Genomic DNA, 20,816 nt, shown 5'->3' with positions numbered 1-20,816 from the left:
GGAAATGAAAGTATAAGTATCTACCTATAATGAAAGATACTATAATCTGCCTATAATGAACTTATAGGCAGATATAAGTTCTGCCTTATATCTTATAGTTTGAAAGCCCAAGGAAATCAAAAGACAAATTATTAAAAATAAAAAGGAGATTGGCAAAATGTCCAAAATATACCTAGGAAGAAAATAAAGTTTATAAACTCTAAAAAATATGTATATTTCTATAACTGCAATTATTCTCTTCTTTTTTAGATGTAGATTGTCAAAATATTTTAATATATGCGTGGAGAGTACAGAAGAATTTTTATAATTTCTGACTTCATATCTATCTATGCGATACCCTACTATTGTGTCTTATTGTGATTTATTTAATACTTTAGGGAAAATAGGAGTTAAATGTTATGAATTTTTACATATTTTCTAAGAATTAGTAGTTATTTTTACTAATTCACTATTTTTTTTCTTTTTCCAATGTGCGATAGGTCAGTACTCCTGTCTTCGTACCAGGGAAAACTCATGTGCTGCTTCATCGAATGAGTGGGAAAGGACTCGCTGCCCATTACTTCTTTCCAAGACAGCCTTGCATTTTTGGTGATAAGATGGTCTCTGTGCAAATAACACTGAATAATACCACTGATCAGAAGATAGAAAATATCCATGTAGGGGGGAAAAAGCTTCCTATGGGCATGCAAATGCATGTTTTTAATCCAATAGGTAAATATTAATTCTCATTTATTGCTTTAACTGTATTTGATAATTAAACATGTTTATTTTTAAAATAAAGGAGAATACGTATTATTTTATTGATTTTTACCAAACTCGGTTTATATTGGGTTGGCCAAAAAGTTAATTTGGTTTTTCATTACCATGGCGTGGTAGGACCTGAATGAACTTTTTGGCCAACCCAACATTAGTTTTTCCTTTTTAAACCAAATTTATTGTATAAGATAAATACATTTCTTTGCCCCTAGCAAATCAAGTACCATCAGTGGTGATAACCAGTACTGATGAAAGAATGGTTCTGGAGAATCAAAATTGCTGTGCATTTTTCCTACCCGCATCACCTGCCCCCACCTCTTTTCCTGGTCAGCTTCCTTCCCTGCATGATTTTACTTTGCCTTTTGGTTATAGTACCTCCTGCATCTTTTCTTCCCCATTTTCCTTCACATTCTGTAGATTGAAATATAAAGGGAGCAAAGACTGAGAGGGTGTATACTGTTTGTCTTCCTCTTTCTGAAGGCAGAAAGCCCACAGTATGTTTCTGAAGGCAGAAACGCCCACTGGTATTTTCACACATCATGTGTTTTAATCTGTTGCCACCATTTAAAAATCAGCATCTTTTCACACTAAAGGACAAACCCAGAAATCTCGCTGTTCATGGATAAAGCACAAGAGTATGGCGGTGCCCGTGCTTTATCCCCACCTGCTGCACAGCCAGCTGACACCGAGTAGGCTGCCCCTGCTGTGCACCATGCGCCTTCCGGGCTGCCTCCGGGCCCGCTACATCATACTGTCTCCCCAGCTGCTACAGGAGATACACCTTCTTAGCATTAAGCGTAACAGTTGTATGGCTTACTTTGAATTTTTAAAATGGTACAGTAGTTAGAATGTTCAGCTCTATTTTGGTTTTGTATGAGTGGAGGCAGTCCTACAGTTTAGTTGAAAGAAGCTTCAGAAAAGATCTTAATTAAAAGTGATATAAGGTTTCTGTCATTGAATCCTTGAAGTGTTATAATCAGGTCCACATAGTTCCTATTTTATGATACTTGAGGTGAGCAAAGCCTTTTGACCAGATAACTGTACCTTCTTTACTCCTTATTTCCTATCATATAGTTATTCTGTCATTTTCCATCTTTGCCTGAGTGAGCTCTTTGACATTGTTGAATTCTCTCCTCTGTCATTTTAATGAGTCATTCAGTAAAAAAATCATCCTTTGTGTTATATTTTTTCCACAAAGAGATAAAAAATTCCTAATATTTAGATGAAATTTGGTAGCAGCCAAAGTAGAGAGAAGTAGAGTTAAAGTAAATTGATTTCAGAACCTGCTTAATATCCTTTTTAAAAAATAATTTGGTAATTAAGACACCATTTAAAGAATACAGTGTGCTGATTCTTATTTATTTTGTGGTTAACATATTGCCAAGGAATTAAGAGTATCCCAATTTGTGTTCTTTTTTATTGCTTGCAGTCCAGCTTTTTTTATCTAGTTAAAAAGTTACTTTAAGAAGCACCAAGCAACTGATATATGCATTGTCTGAAGGTTGAAAATGTTATCCAAAGGTTAAAACAGTAGAACAGTATTAACATTTCTTTGAGCTGGCATAATGAGTTGATGAGTTGACCTTTTGTTGGCCTATGTAGAACAGAAGAAATAAATAGAATAAATTTCAGAGTATGGCCTTCGTACCAAAATAAAATATGAATATATATCATTGCCTCAGTACTAGTAATAGGCTTTCTTTTCTTAGGCAGATTTCCTGACCATAGGGTTTCATTCATTTTGTTGGCATTTACTGGATACCCTCAAGATACAGAGTTCTTTACCATGCAGTATAGATTCCCAGGCAGTAGATAACAGTAGAGCTCAGAGTATGATATATCTTAATTAGTCCTCCAGAAACATCCTAAGGATGCAACAAAAATACTGCATCTTCGTATTTTTGTGAAATAAAGGAAGTAAGATACTTGTGTTCTTTAATAAGCACATATACGTATGTTAAGGAGTCAGTGACTTTCTTATTTGTCACCAGTCTATTCTCTTTTTTCTGTAATGTGAGAAAACTTTTTTGTCAGGATTTTGCCCTGCCGTTAGCATGAAACTGGATTCCTTGCAGGAGTGTTAGGAATAAAGTGCCATTTTCCCACGAAGATCAGGTACATAGACACAGGAAATTTAACACACACACACACACACACACCCCCCAAAAGAATAGCCTTAGGCTCTCTGCACTATATTCAGTGACTCTGTGTTAACACTTGACAAGTTTGAGTTCAGCTAAGATTTCACCAGTTACTATACAACTGTCCCATCATAGTAGACAGCATCCTGTATGATTTCATTTTTCGGTATTAATATAGTGGTATAACAGAACCAGTGTTTTTCAGCCATTTCTGCATAACCCTTTCATGTCTATTGTGATGATTCAGAACCAGTATTCAACTGTAGACCCCTGCCTGAATAAACTTTTCCAATGTATTATAGTAGGCTTCAAATATTATAAAAATCTGTTATATGAATAATTTTATGCTGATCACTTTGCTCTTGAAAGTGAAAGTGTCCGAATTCATGTCTGCTCAGTCATGTCCAACTCTTTGTGACCACATGGACTGTAGCCTACCAGGCTCCTCAGTCCGTGGAATTTTCCAGGTAAGAGTACTGGAGTGGGTTGCCATTTCCTTCTCCAGGGGATCTTCCCGACCCAGGGATCGAACTGGGTCTCCCACATTGCAGGCACATGCTTTGCCATCTGAGCCACCAGGGAAGCCCCTCTGCTGTTGAAGCTTTCATATAATAAAACACACCATTGATCATGAACCAGCCTCCAGAATCAGTATGGCACTCAGCTCGCAGTTAGTTATCTTAAGACTGAGGATGTTATGAGACTGTGTCAGACAGTGACATCATCAAGGCATCCTAAGAACTGTCACTTGGTCAAATGAGATATGAGGATACATGTAGAAAGATCTAGTCCCGAGTGCCATCGTTTTTTGAAGATGACAGCATTTGCTACCAAGGTGGTGTCAGGTGCAAACAAGACCAAACCCCAGTATATCTGTGCACAGAAGAAAGCATCAAGGGTTCAGTGAAGAAGAGCATTGAACAGTGTGACTGACAGCTGTGAACTGATGCGGTGTAGGCTTTAGGAGAAATGCAAGGAAACTATCATTGTAGTTATTTACAGTAAAGCCTGTTTGTCAAAGATTAAGTAGCAAGGCTTCTGGGATACTTACATACCCTCCTGGTAAATGTTAGGTTTACAAATAAATGGAATTCCAACTAGAATCAGCACACCAATAACACTTTCAAAGTCAGCATCAAATACTTCCTTATAGTGCTTAATCTTCATTTAGGCTTTTAGATATAAAAATACTTCTTAATATTTTAAGCTTATTGAATTATTTTGTCCTACCTGTACCATGATTTCTGTAATGGTTAGCATTAAATGGGAAATTATACCTATCACAAGCCCTAGGATAATCACCACCTATTGGACCATTGTGTGATTGCTAAAATATAGTTACATCCAATAATGCAACTAACAATACAACCACAGTTATACTGGAGACTTTAAACAAAGTAGAAATCAAAAGTGAATGGTTTCTATTTAAATATAGAATATATACAAATATTTATACTAAATAGGTATACGTTTAAGATCCCTTATTATTCTAATGTATAGCATTACTGTTTGACTCTGGAGTCATAAGCAGTGTAAAATCATGTTATTGTTTATCTTGAGTTTTATTATTAACCAGTACTGTATATTGAAGCAGTTATTTCCGACACTTGATTAGTTGATAGGTGAAAGTTCAGAAATTACGCATCTACAGAATGTCATTTTATAATTTGTTTTCTCAAGATAACATCTGCTACTAAATTTTCTTTGAGTAATTCTTCAAATAATACAATTAGACTTACTGTTTTGGTTCATATAATGCCAGTTATCTTCAGTAATAGCTGAGGACAAGTTAATTTCTTCTTCCAACTTTGCTTTAATTTGCATGCTTTAAATTTTGGACTTTTTCCCCTGTGAAAATTTAGGACATTGCTGAGAATGTATTTTTCATATCTAGAGTAAATATTCCATAGTTTTAAGTACATAATCTCTTATAACACCCAGAGTCTGGTACAGATGTTCGAAACGGGGAAATATTTATTTCCTTCTCACCTTCAGTTCCTATCAAGACACAATTGTAAAACATGGAATTTCTCAGGATGAGCTCTATTTCTGAAACAAATAGATGTAATATGTTCATTGTAGTTATGTGCAGAATTACGTTGTAAAAAAGAAAGCCTTGAGGTGACATTACTTTATAATTTGCTTTAATACCGTTAGTTTCAAATTATTCTTACAGATTATTAAATTTGACTACTTTAACCAAACCACAAATATTACATATGTTTTCAGTGTTTAGTTTGCCTCTTTTTCACTTCCTCTGTGTTTTCATGTCCAAATTATCTTATTTCCTAGAATCTCTTGAGCCTGCGGGATCCATTACTGTTTCAGTGGGTATTGACTTTTGTGATTCCACTCAGACTGCCAGTTTCCAGTTGTGGTAAGTTCAGGCGTTCTGTGTTTCTTGTTGCTATAAACAATAGCAGATCAAAATCAAGACTTTCAGAAGCTTTTTCTGTGAGAGAAAATATTTACACAATCGTGTTTTTCTTTGGCAGTATTTAGACTGCTGTGAAATAGTTACACATATTAAGTATGGTATATGTATTTTTGGTATTTGTTACACAGATAGCCATTACAGTCGCTATATGTGGTTAAGAGCTTCTCTGATGGCTCAGACAGTAAAGAATCTGGCTGCAATGTGGGAGACCCGGATTTTATCCCTGGATCAGGAAGATCCCCTGAAGAAGGAAATAGCAACCCACTCCAGTATTCTTGCTTGGAGAAGTACATGGACCGAGGAGCCTGGGGGGCTACAGTCCATGGGGTGGCGAAGAGCTGGACACGACTGAGTGACTAGCACTTTCAGTTTCACTCTAATGATGTGTGAGAATTCCTGAACTGTAGTCCACTGATGGGCCACAGACCATGGCGTCGCAAAGAGTCGGACGCGACTGAATGACTAACACTTTTCTTTCTTCCATACATAGTTAAACTTCAGTTTATTCAGTTCAGTTCACTGCAGTCGCTCAGTTGTGTCTAACTCTTTGTGACCCCATGAACCACAGCACGCATGTCCATTGTGTTGGTGATGCCAGCCAACCATCTCATCCTCTGTCATCCCCTTCTTCTCCTGCCTTCAGTCTTTCCCAGGATCAGGGTCTTTTCAAATGAGTCAGCTCTTTGCATCAAGTGGCCAAAATATTGGGAGTTTCAGCTTCAACATCAGTTCAGTTCAGTTCAGTTCAGTTGCTCAGTCGTGTCCGACTCTTTGTGACCCCATGAAGCAGCACACCAGGCCTCCCTATCCATCACCCAACTTCCAGCGCCTATCCAAACTCATGTCCATCGAGTCAGTGATGCCATCCAGCCATCTCATCCTCTGTCTTCCCCTTCTCCTCCTGCCCTAATCCTTCCCAGCATCAGGGTCTTTTCCAATGAGTCAACCCTTCGCATGAGGTGGCCAAAGTACTGGAGTTTCAGCTTCAGCATCAGTCCTTCCAGTGAACACCCAGGACTGATCTCCTTTAGGATGGACTGGTTGGATCTCCTTGCAGTCCAAGGGACTCTCAAGAGTCTTCTCCAACACCACAGTTCAAAAGCATCAATTCTTCAGCACTCAGCTCTCTTCACAGTCCAACTCTCACATCCATACATGACTACTGGAAAAACCATAGCCTTGACTAGACGGACCTTAGTTGGCAAAGTAGTGTCTCTGCTTTTTAATGTGCTGTCTAGGTTGGTCATAACTTTTCTTCCAAGGAGTAAGCATCTTTTAATTTCATGGCTGCAATCACCATAAGTCTGACACTGTTTCCCCATCTATTTGCCATGAAGTGATGGGACCAAATGCCATGATCTTCATTTTCTGAATGTTGAACTTTAAGCCAAGTTTTTCACTCTCCTCTTTCACTTTCTTCAAGAGGCTTTTTAGTTCCTCTTCACTTTCTGCCATAAGGGTGGTGTCTGCATATCTGAGGTTATTTATATTTCTCCCGGCAATGTTGATTCCAGCTTGTGCTTCATCCAACCCAGCAATTCTCATGATGTCCTCTGCATATAAGTTAAATAAACAGGGTGACAGTATACAGCCTTGACGTACTCCTTTTCCTATTTGGAACCAATCTGTTGTTCCATGTCCAGTTCTAACAGTTGCTTCCTGACCTGCATACAGGTTTCTCAAGAGGCAGATCAGGTGGTCTGGTATTCCCATCTCTTTAAGAATTTTCCACAGTTTATAGTGATCCACACAGTCAGTTTGCTAAAGCCTGCTAAATATATATATATATATATTTTGTTTATCTCTATGCTTTTGGAAAATTTATGAGAAAATTTGTGAGGAGAACTCAGGAGAAATTAAATTTCATAATATTGTTGGCTAGCCCAGGGAAGATACCTTTTGAAACATTTTATATGGTATCTTAAGCCCCTAAAGTGGAGGATTACTGATTCTGTCAGTACCAAAAACCCATACATTTTTCCCTTTTCACTTTAATTTACAAACTGCTTTTGATGAAATTCAAAAGAGAACATTTATCAGTTGGCAAAGGTTTCATAGGTGAATACTATTTAAAAGAGCTTTTCTAGGATTGAGATTTTTCATTGTTATTGTTTTATATAATGTTTTATACACTTCTGATGAAATCCAGAAACTATTAGCAAACTAGCTGTATTTGTGTGTCTTTAAGAATTATCTTTGAACTCACTTCTTTTCTATTTTTCTGATTTAAGATATAATTTGTTATTTTGATTAAAGTCCTTTGTTCTTATTCTGAGAAGAATTGAGACATTTTATTTATCTAAATTTTAGGTAGCTTCTAACAGAATTTGTTATGATAAAAACCTCCAGATTAGGAAATACACAGACACTTTTAAATAAGTTTATAGGTTAAGTATAATGAATCTTTCTTTTTCATATACCTTTTCAATACTAGTAAGTCAGGCCTAATATTATACCATTTATTGCTGAGAACCTGCAATGATGAATATAAGCAATGTAGCATAACACATTGATTTTATGCAGATCATCACCTTTATGTTTTGGGAGGTCTGCTATATTAGTGATATATAAAAACTGATTACTTTTCCCAACATTGCCTAGTAATTGTTTATTATTTTTCTATTAGACAAACAACACAGATCAATATTACTGAGCACAAGACTATGAGTAACATCACTCTAAATAGATTTGCCTCCAACACCAGAGGTATATTCATTTTAATGATTTCGACAATGTGAACCCAATGACAAAGCTTATGCACTGTTAGGGCAAAATTAAGAACTAAAAGAATTCTTTTTTCTCTTCAGTTTATATTAAAAACCTTTTTTAAAAAAATTATTTATTTTAATTGAAGGCTAATTACTTTACAGTATTGTAGTGGTTTTTGCCATACATCTGTGCAGTGAAGAGCTTTTAAAAATATTTTTTCACTACAAAGATTTTCTGTTTAGTTCATTAGATAAGATTTACATCTTGTCTTTGACAATTAACTAAGTCTCTTTAGGGAAAAATATTTAGATAATGTTTTATTTCTATCTTCCATTGGAAAGTATATATGAAAAATTTTTTCTCAGATTCTCTTAAACTAATTTTAGGAAAATGATTAATTTATTTTAGACGGAAAATAGCCTTAGCTATTATAAGCATCTGCATTAATATGTTTTTCTATTGTGAAGGTATGAATTAGTTATTTATTGTAGATTTGTATTAAGTACATAACCACACTATATCAAAAATTATTTTTGTGTGTATTCCAAAAGAACACTTTGTCTTACATCAAATGTAATTGATCCTGAAGCAATGTAATCACAATTACTCACTTTCTTAATTGGCCTGCCCAAAATCAGAAAATGGAAACCGATCGACGGTGTTTAAATCAATAGCTTCATAGTAGTGCTAGTGGAGGTAGGGAGATAATGGTAATGGGTAGATCAATTGGTCTTAGATGCCAATCACTGACTGTGCCTTTTGCATAGTAAATAGCACTTTTTGCTTAGTGATGTGCTATATTAGTGTTGGTAGTTCAATAAAAAGGGAGGGGAAAGCAAGAATGGCTGATATTGAATTTTTTCTTCAAAATATGTAATCCAAATCAATATATAAAATTGTGGGTAATAAGAGCGTATTTGATAGGAAGCCTTCAGAAATACTGAGAACATGGATTATGAGCCCTTTGGGTACACTTCTGTTTATTTATAGAAAAGGAACAGAAGTGAAATGATCCTACTTTAGCTTCTAGATTAACTCTCTGTATTGTTATAGTTATATGATGCATATATAGACAGATAAAGCTATTATATATAACTGCATAGTTATATGGATACTTGGTAAGTATTAATGTCTCTTCTTTGGCTTTGCATTTTAAATGGTCATCAAATTAAGTCCTTGATTAAATGTGTATAATATACATAAATGTGTCTTTCTAAAAGTAGGTGCAGTGCATAAACAGGTCTCACCCTTGTTACCAGTGGATATTAATGTATTAACTAGTATGAAAACTTATATGACTTGGCTCACGTTAGAGGACTGAGCACTAACATCCACCCCTCTTTTTGCCCCAAATCATTAAATAGTCAGAAAATACATTCTTTAATAGAAAATGAGCACTAAAAAGAGAAAGAGTGCTATTAGCTGACCAGAAATTGTAAAGAATTATTGGCAGTTAGAAAGCAAATGGGAGCAGATATACAATAACAGAGAAAATAAAAACCACGGAGCAGAGCGCTTATGGGAGAAAACTACTATAATGGTAAGAACAAAGCTGGCAGAATCTCAAACAGAAAGTGAACAAGTGAAAAGAAAAGTGAGGGTAAGACAGTGTTAGGGAATTAGAGAACTACTTCCAAACCCCAGTTCCCCAACCCTTCCCCTGGCAGCAGGCAGCATACACATTTAATCAGACCTGAGAATTCCCCTGTGAAGAAAGTGAACAGCTACTTGCCTGGGAAGGACTTCTGGTAAGAATGTGGGGGCCTACGAGAGCAGCAAGGGTTGAGCTTATAGGAAGGAGGCAGGATGGTCGAAGATGAGATAGAATGCAGTTCCGCCCAAGAGAAGATCTGCTCAAGCCGTCTACACTAGGGTAAAGCCAAGCTTGCATCCGTTGGTAGAGAGCCCACCTGCCTCCCGGCTTCACGACCAGGTAACCAGTCATGTCTCACCCACTTAAGAAAACTCCAGCCAGCCCAGCAGGGTGGAGGAGATCCATAGAAATAACACTCACTAACACGTATGGAGTAGTGCCACGTGCTGCACACTAGTCTAAACACTTGGCATTGTGTGTGTTAATTTACTTAATTCTCAGAACATTCCTATGACGTGAGTAGTAGTAGTATCCCATTTTAGAGATGAATAAACTAAGGCATAGGAAGAAAACTTGTCTAAAATCTTATAGCTAACATGCAGAACTTGCTGTGTTCATTAATCAAAGCTAGTCCTTCATTATAAATACAGACAGACAGCTTAGGATGACCAGACTTTACAAGAAAGGCATCAATTTGAAAGGGAAGGCTCAAAATGACTTACAGAGATGAACCAGTCATGAAGGGAGCAGACAGTCTGAGAAAGAGACAAGACGTCTTCAAAAATTATAACTACTATCTGATTCCAGAGGACACTTCATCTATAAAGCAAGAATTTATTGCTTACTTTGAGAAAGAGTAATTAGACAATTTAAAGTTATTCTTAGGGATTTAAAGACATAATTCCAAAAGGAATCCAGTAGGTGGATGATAGACTGGATGCAGCTGAAGTCTGATTTAGTGTTCTATAAGAGGGTCTCCGTAAGTGAAATCAAGTAGAACAGCAGACAGACAGACAGGTGTGGAAAATAGGAAAGAAAAGTTAAAAGAAGCGATCCATCTGATAGGTCTGGAAGGCAAGAAGAGAGACAGTGGAGAAAAGAGATGCAGAAACTAGAGGAGAAAGGTTTCCCAAGCAAATGAAATGTACACGCCTGCAGAGTGAAAGGAGAAAGTGTTCCCAGGCAAATGAAACGCACACGCCTGCAAAGTGAAAGGGCCCGTCGAAGGCCAAACAGGATGGATGTGAACAGCTAGCAGAAAGGCCACATTCTTGTACAGTTTTCGATAAGGAGAAAACCACTTTCGTATCTTCCAGAGAGAAGAAAAGCAGCTTACCTAAAAATGAACAAGCATGTGAATGGAATCAGATTCCTCCTCAATAGTGTCATCAGTTCTGGTGACCAGAAGGCAAAGGACATAACCTTGAAAATTTTGAGGAAGCCAAATGGACATGTTTGAGAAAAGCAAAGATTCCATCAGTTTACCCCCCAATGACCTTTTCTTAAAAGGATTACTCAAAGATACAGGTAGTAAAAAAAAAAAAAAAATTAATCTGTGACAGAGAAAAATAGAATAAAAAAGTAGAGAAAGAATTCTACCTGTAAAATCCATCAATATGTAAAAATAATTGTTCATACCTAATGTAAAAGATAAACGAATGATCTAGAACAAAAAAATCTCAAAAAAAAAAACCAACCAAACAAAAAAAAGGCAAAAAAATTTCAATGTGAACAAGTATGAGGAGGAATGATGGTGTTCTTGTCATGCTTCATAAGAGAATTGACTGATGGCAAAAAGAAGTTTAAATATGGTTTAAAATGTTAAAGCTAACCTCTGCTGCTAAGTCACTTCAGTCATGTCCGACTCTGTGTGACCCCATAGACAGCAGCCCACCAGGCTCCCCCGTCCCTGGGACTCTCCAGGCAAGAACACTGGAGTGGGTTGCCAATTCCTTCTCCAGTGCATGAAAGTGAAAAGTGAAAGGGAAGTCGCTCAGTCATGTCCAACTCTTTGCGACCCCATGGACTGCAGCCTACCAGGCTCCTAATGGGATTTTCCAGGCAAGAGTACTGGAGTGGGGTGCCATTGCCTTCTCCAAGCTAACCTCTAAATTAACAGAAATATGATGCTTTTAACATCCAAATGACGAAAGGAAAGAAGAAAAGGAATGCTTAAAACTTGACCAGTTTAACAGAGCAGGAAAAGAAAAAAAGCATGGTAAATACAAAACAAAATAAGATGACTGAAAGGGGCCACACATACTAGTTATCAGAATTCAGGTCCATAAGTTGATTTCCAAGTGGAAATATATTGGGCTTGTAAAAACACAATTAAGCATATACTATTTATAAAAACCCCACCTAAAAGAGGGTGCCACAGAAAAATTGAGAATAAAAAAATGAAATGTTTATTTGTGTGTGTTTATTATCAGACATACAAGTTACCTATCACCACATGAAATATCAGAAGCTTTCTCTTTTAAGTCAGAAAAACAAAGTTTTACCCTCTTTCAGCACTTTCAGATTTTTATGGAAGTTCTAGCCAATAAAAAAGACAAGTAAAAATAGTTAGAGGTATAAATCTGGAAAGACACAAGATTATCATTTCTATCCAACATGTAATTACCAACCCACAAAGTCTTAGAATCAATGAGTTTAGGACAATGGTATGAATCATTATGTGAAAATCATTAGCATTTCCATATAGTAGGAATGACCAATTTTAAAACATTATGAGTAAAATTATTCTGTTTATAAGAACAACAAAAGGAATAATCAATTAACAAGAAATACGTGATACCTATGTGGGAATTTTTTGAAAACCTGAAACTTTCCTGAAGACCATAAAAAGATGATATAAATAAAAGTAATAAATCTGCTGTGTTCCTAAATGGGAGATAGGACTCTCCAACTTGTTGATCTTCAAATTCACTGTGATTCTGAGCTCAGTTCCAGTAAACCTTTTCAAGGACCTTGACAAATTTCTAAAATTCACCTTGATAAAAGGATGTCCAAGAAAAGTCAAAACAAAAAATTAATGAAAAAAGCCTTTTTCAATAATAACTTCAAAATATTCTTTAAGATCACAAGAATATTTTTATTCAGTGTAAGTGGCTATTGGCACAAGAGTTAGTGAAACAAAACAATTTAGAGATTTTGTATATCATGAAGGTGACATTTCATATTAGTAGGGTGAGATTTCGTGTCAATTGTATATGGACCGTTTTCTGGAAAAAAAAAAAAGATACTTTATTCCCACAGATTACTCCAAAGTAAATTCAAGATGGATTTATTATTTAATCATAGAAACTATAAAAAGAGTTTAGAAATAATATAAAATAATCTTATCCTCTTTGTGGAGGGGGGGAGGTGAGCAAAATTCAAGCAAGACACAGTATCCAGAAAGATACAGAGAAAAAGTGACAGGTTTGACCATTAAAACTTTTAAGCTTCTCTACAAAAGAAATATTGATGTTATAACAGGTGAGAGATAGTGAGCGAGTATTACGGCATTTTTTGCAAACGAAAGTTTAGTTACCAGAATATATAAAGAACTCTCGCAAATTTCAATATAAAAGAATCTAATATGAAGGTGGAGAAAGTTTGAGAATAGTTCATTTACAGAAAATGAAATGCAGAGAGCTAATAACAATAATATATACAGCACTAGTAATAGGGAAATTTTTAAAAATTCATTCAAATAAAAAAAGACTTGCAAAATTCTTAAATAATTTTAATGCCTGACAAGGAAGGTACAGAAAAATATGTATTCTTATTTACTGTTCGTGGGATTTCCAGTTGGTACCACTTTTTTAGGTCAGTTGGGCAGTATTTATCATATATTAAATATTCATAAACTAAGCTCTTCAATTTAGTGATTTCATTTTTAGGGTGTCAGGCATGGGGAAGTGTGGTAACCTGTGATGAAGAAATAGATCTAAGATTGTTAAGTAAGCTCTGTTTATATTAGAGAAAATTTGCAAATGAGAATTGCTGGGGGAATGCTTAAACAAATTAGGATTACATCCCTATTAGGTATGTAGGTTTTGGATATCTACTATGCATTAAGCACTAAACTGAGTTGTGATAACTCCTTTAGTTGTCAAAGCTAGCTTACAAGGTTAAGTGCCATTTTTCTTACTTAATAGATGAGGAAACTTGAGTCTCACAGTTTCGATCCTAGGAGTCTGTGAAATGAGATTGTATGTAGTCTTAAGTATATGCATTCCAGTTCTTTGTAGAACAGGTAGAATCTTGTCTTACATTAAACTGTTACATCAGCTGATCCCTTGTAGTTAGACTGCTTAGAGCTGCCTCCTATTAGTACCTTGCCAATCTGGTAATCTGTTAATTCTATTAAATTGACACCTGCCATTTCTCATGTTCACCATTCCCCTATCTATGTCAAGACATCTGTGTTTAGCCCCATGTTCAACCAAAGGAGATGAGAAGAAAAAGGTGGGACGGCAAAAGAAAAGAACTGTAAGGAGAGAGAAGAGAGCAATTTTTTTTAAAAAAAAACAAAATATTCAAAAGGAGGATCACAGAAAACTCTGGAGGACATCCTAAATCAGTAATATAAGTGAAAGTAAATTTTCCCCCAAAATAAAGAGGAAACATTCCTTCTTACTGCCTACTAAGCCACATCTTGCTTAGAAGCTAAGACTGGGTTATAAAGTATTTTATGTACTAGTTATATTAATTAGATTTTGCATTTATTTGTATGTAACAGAAACCTGTCTATAGTGACTTCACCACACAGGGTTTTGTTTATTACTCTCCCGGTCAGCAGTTAAGAGCAGCTAGACTCTCCACAGCTTCTCCGCATGTCTTCCAGTAGAAGGTCTTCCCAACTTTTTGTTCCATGAGCTAATTTTCTTTAGCAAGTGCCAGTCATCCTAGGGGTCACAAGATGGCTTCTGTAATTCCAGGATTCCATCTGCATTCTAGCCCCCTCCCCCCAGCAAAGGAATGAAGTGACCGGGAGGGAGGAGCCTGTGTGTGCTGGAAAAGCAGACCTTTCCCAGGAGTCCCCAGAAGCCTTCTGTCCAGGCTTCATTGGTCATAACTGGGTCACTGGATCAGTCCAGCTGTCATTAATACAAGAGGCTGAGAGAGACGATGTTCGGGGGCACATTGTCTCCCTGAAGAGACTCAGGATGATTTCAGGAAAGAAGAAAAAGAAAAGTATTAGTAAGTGTCTGCCGCAGCCGTGTTCCAACTTCATTACATTATTTGCTCCACAAGACCCATTGTGGATGAACTTACAGCCTTGGTTTTTCATATGTGAATACGTGGTAATCATTTTACCAATCACAGAATAATGAATAAAATATATAATGAAATAAATATGAGAATAAAGTATATAATATACAAATAAAACATAACATATAGATAATAAAACATGCATTACCAAAAAGTAACAGAAGTGAAACATATCCAGTCAAGCTGAATCATGTATATTCATCTCTAATTCATTGGTTGTTGCTTGTGGGGGCATTTCAGAATCACCCTTACGCCCCCTAGCCTGAAGCCTGCTCCTTAGCCACCTTGATGTCCACACATGCCTTAAAAGGCAGCTCTACTGCCCCTTCTTTCTGTGCTCTTGCCCCCTTCTCCCTGGGCATCGCTGCCCCACAGCTCCTTAACCAAGGGGTCTAGGGGTCCTTTTCAGGAGTGTTGGAAAGAAGTCACTTCATCTGTAATTTAAAAGAAATCACAAGTAAAGATGGTGTAGTATGTGTAATTTAACCCAGTGGCCATAACTCTTAAAATTGTATACATCTTAGTAAAATATTTGTACCACACACTCCCGATATGTACTGTGTGTGTCTCACTATGCAAACATATTATGTATATACTGAAGTATTATGTACAAGCAAAAATAGAACTTCACATGGGATGAGAAAAAAATTAATTGATAGGTTTTTTTTTTCCTCAGTGGATTTTCTGCCTCAGAGGAGTGCCGTGTCCTTTCCCACTTTGGAGTGCACTGATTTATCTAGTTATTTGAAGCTGGGAGCTTATATTTAACACTAAATTAGTTCATAATATATATACCTATCCATTTACTACTCTATCAGCCTCTGAGTATTTCTCTTAATGTGGCTTAGCCCTTCCAGTACCTCAGCCTGCTCTTACCCTTCGAGCATCCTACTCTCAACACTTCTATCTTAAGGACTCCATCTGTGCTGTTTTTGGAAGAAATATCTCCCTCCCTTCCAGGCCTGCTCCATTCGCCTAGTTCTTATGCTCTTGATCCCAATCTCGTTTACCTCGGCTAACACCTCTCTCTGTCTGTTTTGCACCAACCTCTAATTTCTTTGGAGCTGCTTTAAGCGTTTTTCTTTTGCCTCTGCATCCTCAGGAAGCCTCTGCTGCTCCCTGTCCCCCGTCTTTCACTGCCAGTCTGCACTGAACTTCAGCTCATTGCATCCTGCATTCTTCCTCCAGTTTGAACTGCATTGCTAAGTCAGCTGTTACACATCCTTTTTATTCCTCCCTTCAGTTTTTGACTCACACCTCTTCTCCCCAACCACTCTTTTTCCGGTTCTCTTCTGCAAGTTGTACCACTTCTGTTTTTATTTACACGCAGGTGTCCACTTTATCCGTTTTCTTGGCATATCCTCTTTTCCTATGCGATCTTATCTACTTAAAAGGCTTCAGTCCTTCCCTGTACATTCTGGTTGCTTCTAAACTCATGTGTACTGCCCTGACCTGTTTTCTGATTCATGATTTGTATTTCTAGTTATCTGTTAAATATCTCTTCCTGAGTGACACAGGGGTACTCAAAATACAGCATGATTTAATCCAAACCATTTTGTTTAATCCTCCAAACTCCTCTTCATTGAAGAAAGTCATCCTTCCAGTCATTCACCTTAAATGGTTCAAGGTCTCTTCCTCCCGTCCATCACTGCATCTGTCCCTTTTAACTCTAAAACACCCCTGTCTTCCGCATTTCCTCCCAGGGAAGCAGCCTTGTATAGTCAAATAAAATATATATATTTTATAAAACATATAAAATGTGTATATATATGGCAGCAAACATTATATAGCTGACTTTGGAATAGGATAGACCTCGGTTCCCATCTCAGTGCTGCAGTGTTCAGACCTTCGTACTAGTTGTGTGACCTTGGGCATATCGTTTAGCTTCTCTTGGTGAATTAGGGGTAACAGGAGGTAGCTCTTGGGATCACTGTTAGGATGCACTAAGGCTACACGCGCAGTCAGTGCTGAAAACCCCTGCTTGGACTGTTGATTCGTCTCCTGATCTCCCTGGCTTGGGTTTCTCTTGTACACCACCTTCATACAGGGCCGGCACAGTCTATAACATACATATGTGATTGTTTGTTTATTTTCCTGTGTCAGAAGGCTCCGGTAGTTTGCCTTTTTTTTCCCTCCAGGATACTTCGAAGCACACTGGCCTGAGTTATGAGAGTAAAGTAATCATATGCTTTGTCATACAGATCAGGACACTTCAGATAGTGACAGGAGACGTGATCTGAGCAAGGTCCCAGGACAGCTGCCATGGGGAACTGGGCCCACAGCTGTGTGTGCTGTTCTCTGCAGTGTCCCCAGCCAGTCTCTTCATACACCCTCTGCTCACCATCCCGAAATATAGACCTAGAATCCATAAAATGTCCCTCTCCCTCCTTTTGGAAGTAAACGTACCTCTACCTCACTCCTGCAGAATTAATCAGCCCCTCTTTTTGGACTGTGATACTTTCCACATATCTCTAACATTGTACTTATCTTTCTGTTATAAACATAATTGAACTCTTTCTCTGTCACTAAACTTGTGAACTTCAAGGGCCAGTTTTACTTGTCTTTAAATCCCCAGACACTCAGAGAGTACATGGGATCAAGTTTATATTCAGTAAATGTTTATTGAATTAATAAATAAATTGAGTTTATTGATTTGCCTTGGGCAATCCATGTGTGAATAATTCAGAATCATTGTTGTGTTTTTTTTTAGTCTAGTCCTTACCTTGTTCCATTAAAGAAAATGGCAGCTTAGAAGATTATAGTATATAATAATAGCATAAAATCGAAGTGGATTTTCTTCTCTTTCCTTATATTTTAATATTTATCCCTACCCCACCCTTCAAGAAAGTGTTTCTCTTAACCTTGCGTTTGGTGGGTTTTGGGGTTTTTTTTGCTTGCATAGAAATACTTTTATTTACTCTTTGCTTTTCTCCTCTTTATATATGACATTGTTTTTATTGAAGAATAACTTCATCTATAACACAGAACTTCAGTGTTCAGCTTGATGAATTTTTATGTGTACCACCAAATCACAGTTTTGAACATCTAGAACCCTCCAGAAAGGTCTCCCATTCTTCCCTGTAGATACCACCTTTTCTATAGAAGTGACTGCAATTCTGTGTTCTCTATCCATGAGTTAGTTTTGGTATCTTATAATATGTATATTTGTTTCTAGCTTCTTTCACTCAAGGTTAGGTCTGTGGGGTCATCTTTTCTGTGTAACAGTAGGTCTGTTTTTTTTAATTGTTATGTAATATCTCACTGACTGTGTCACAATTCATTTATCCATTCTGTTATCCGTGGGCACTCGGGTTGTTTTCCATTTGGGGCTGTTAATAATAAAACTGTGATTAATATTATTGTACAGGTTTTCTTTTTATAGTACATAAACACTTATTAACACTTGATATTATTTTGTTAGCACACATCTTAACACGGTATGGTCACTCCATTTTATTCTTTATTTAAAAATTGATAGCTTTAAAAAGATATCTTAAACTAAGACTAAAGCACTCCATTTTGTACACTTTTACTGCAAAGTTGAAGACAAGATGTTCTCTACCAGATAAGCTGCATTAAATGTTCCTCTGGAGTTTCCCTTGTAGCTCAGACGGTAAAGCATCTGCCTACACTGTGGGAGACACGGGTTCGATCCCTGGGTCAGGAAGTTCCCCTGGAGAAGGAAATGGCAATCCACTCCAGTATTCTTGCCTGGAGAATCCCATGGACGGAGGAGCTCAGTAGGCTACAGTCCATGGGGTCACAGAGAGTCGAACATGACTGAGCGACTTCACTTCACTTCACTCAATTCACTTCACTTCACTTCACTTGAAAAGAAAGTGAAAGTGAAGTCGCTCAGTCGTGTCCAACTCTTCGCGACCCTGTGGACTGTAGCCCACCGGGCTCCTCCGTCCAGGGGATTCTCCAGGCAAGAATACTGGAGTGGGCTGCCATTTCCTTCTCCAGAGGATCTTCCCGACCCAGGGATCAAACCTGGGTCTCCCGCATTCCAGGCAGACACTTTAATACCTCTGAGCCACCAGGGGAGCCTTCACTCCACTTATCTACCAGATACGTTGCATAGATATCTGGTAAGTTGCATTAGGTGTTTCTGCTCCTTACCTGTTTTTAAAAGTTCTATGTCAAATGGCATATTTATCATAACTGCAAATAATAGGCTTTCCAGTTGAGATAACAGATGTATTTCTTTGCAAATAGTGATGAGAAATATTTCAAGCCTTTTTAGCTGTGATATTTAAGGCAGACATCTTTATATGCTTTAATTGTACCTGTTTAACTGCATAGTGTTAAGAAGAATGTCTGTTTGTTAAGCATTTAGTCAGCTTTAATGTGTTTTTTCTTTAGTACCAAGGATGATTGCTTCAGTGTTAACATTCAGCCTCCTGTTGGAGAACTGCTTTTACCTGTGGCCATGTCAGAGAAAGATTTTAAGAAGGAGCAAGGTGAGAGATCATTACCATTTACTAGAAATTGGCATCGCAGATAAGTGAGCTCATTCCTCTGGCTGAGCTGTAAAATAAATTACCATATGCACATAGCTATTAACAAATGTCAGTGTGCAGTCTTCCAAATTTTGCTAATGCTTTGTGTTTATAAAGTAGCCTTAAAGGTATATGTTTGTCTGCATCCCTGGCATACTTAAAAATTAATTACTATGTCTTTTAAATAATAAACTGATTCTTAATTAACTTTTCAGTCCTGGGAATTTTGGCTTATCAATCTAATGATGTATTTATGTGTTTTGTATTAGTGTCAGGAATTTAGGACTTAGCAAAGTCCCATCACAGTACGTGTTATGTGTATGCATTTCCTTTCACTGTAGGACTGTTTTTTTGTGTTCTGCTAATAATATTTTTCCCTGTTAGAGTGCCCTGTCCTTCAAAATAAAGTCCTAATTGTAGCATTAAAATATTAAAATACCTCTATTTTCTTTTGACCTTATTCTGTATTAAAGAAATGTTACGCTGTAAGGCTGTATCAGAGCTGAAGCAAATTAAAATAAGCAACAAAAAAAAATATTTTCAGCAGAATGAAAGTGTTAATATCTTGGACTTGACCCAGAGTTAAGCATACTTTCTATTAAAAATAATTTTCTTTGTATATAAATAAGGGGAAACAACTGCCTCATTCTATGTATTTAATTAAGAATAGCATTTGTAAAGCCAGGACATATTTAAATAGTATAGTCAGCAACTTTTTAAAGTTTATATGAATCCGGGCTATGTTTTTCTTTGGAAGGAGTTATCAAAGATTCCCTTCATCTTGAGGTCATTAATTCATACCTGTCAAGCTTTCATGAAGTACTAGGCCCACACAAATACCTATACCTAAGGAGAAGGGCTTGCTTCCTGGCATTGCATCATTATAGTGTCAGAGGTTGGTTTGTTTTACCGTGAACCTTTGCAGGTCAGTGTCCAGAGGACCTGCTGTAGAAGAATCTCGCAAAGAAACTCTCAAATAAGACTGTAAATTAATGGTAATCTTTTATTCTTCTTACTTTTAAGTGATAAAGAGTGACTAAATCCATCTTTGCATTTACTTTTCTTGGAAGTTGGTTATTGCTGTAGAAGAAAGTCATATCTGTGATTTTATTTTTCCATTGCCAAATTGAATTGATTCTTACATTTGCTATTCTTACCCTTTGCTGGCTAAAGCCTGCCTCTCTGCTTTACATCTGCTCAGCAAACCCAGGTGAGTGGCACACAGGAGCTGAGTAAGCCTTGACACGTTTATTGTGAAGGGGATAATCCTTTTTCGAAAAGTGCAGCTAAAGTTTATCTAAAGCAGTAGGTTATTGTATACCTTTTCTCTTCCTCAGCTTTGGTTTAGAATATGTACTTGATACTTGATCAAGTTTTTTTACGCTCTGTTGTGACTGAGGGGTTTCTTCCCT

The 20,816-nt window shown here is 36.9% G+C and overlaps 1 protein-coding gene across 1 annotated transcript in view; it reads left to right on the top strand.

Moving 5' to 3' along the window:
- AP3B1 (adaptor related protein complex 3 subunit beta 1) overlaps nt 1-20,816 on the top strand; it is a 239,204-nt gene that overhangs the window by 200,735 nt on the left and 17,653 nt on the right. The window contains exons 23-25 of the mRNA XM_027971481.2: nt 480-711; nt 5,190-5,274; nt 19,268-19,365. Coding sequence (XP_027827282.2) covers nt 480-711; nt 5,190-5,274; nt 19,268-19,365 — 415 coding nt within the window. The remainder of the gene's footprint in view (nt 1-479; nt 712-5,189; nt 5,275-19,267; nt 19,366-20,816) is intronic.

This window comes from Ovis aries, chromosome 7 (assembly GCF_016772045.2).
Source record: "Ovis aries strain OAR_USU_Benz2616 breed Rambouillet chromosome 7, ARS-UI_Ramb_v3.0, whole genome shotgun sequence".
Classification (NCBI taxonomy): Eukaryota; Metazoa; Chordata; class Mammalia; order Artiodactyla; family Bovidae; genus Ovis; species Ovis aries.
This window is presented reverse-complemented; position numbering and strand designations above follow the sequence as displayed.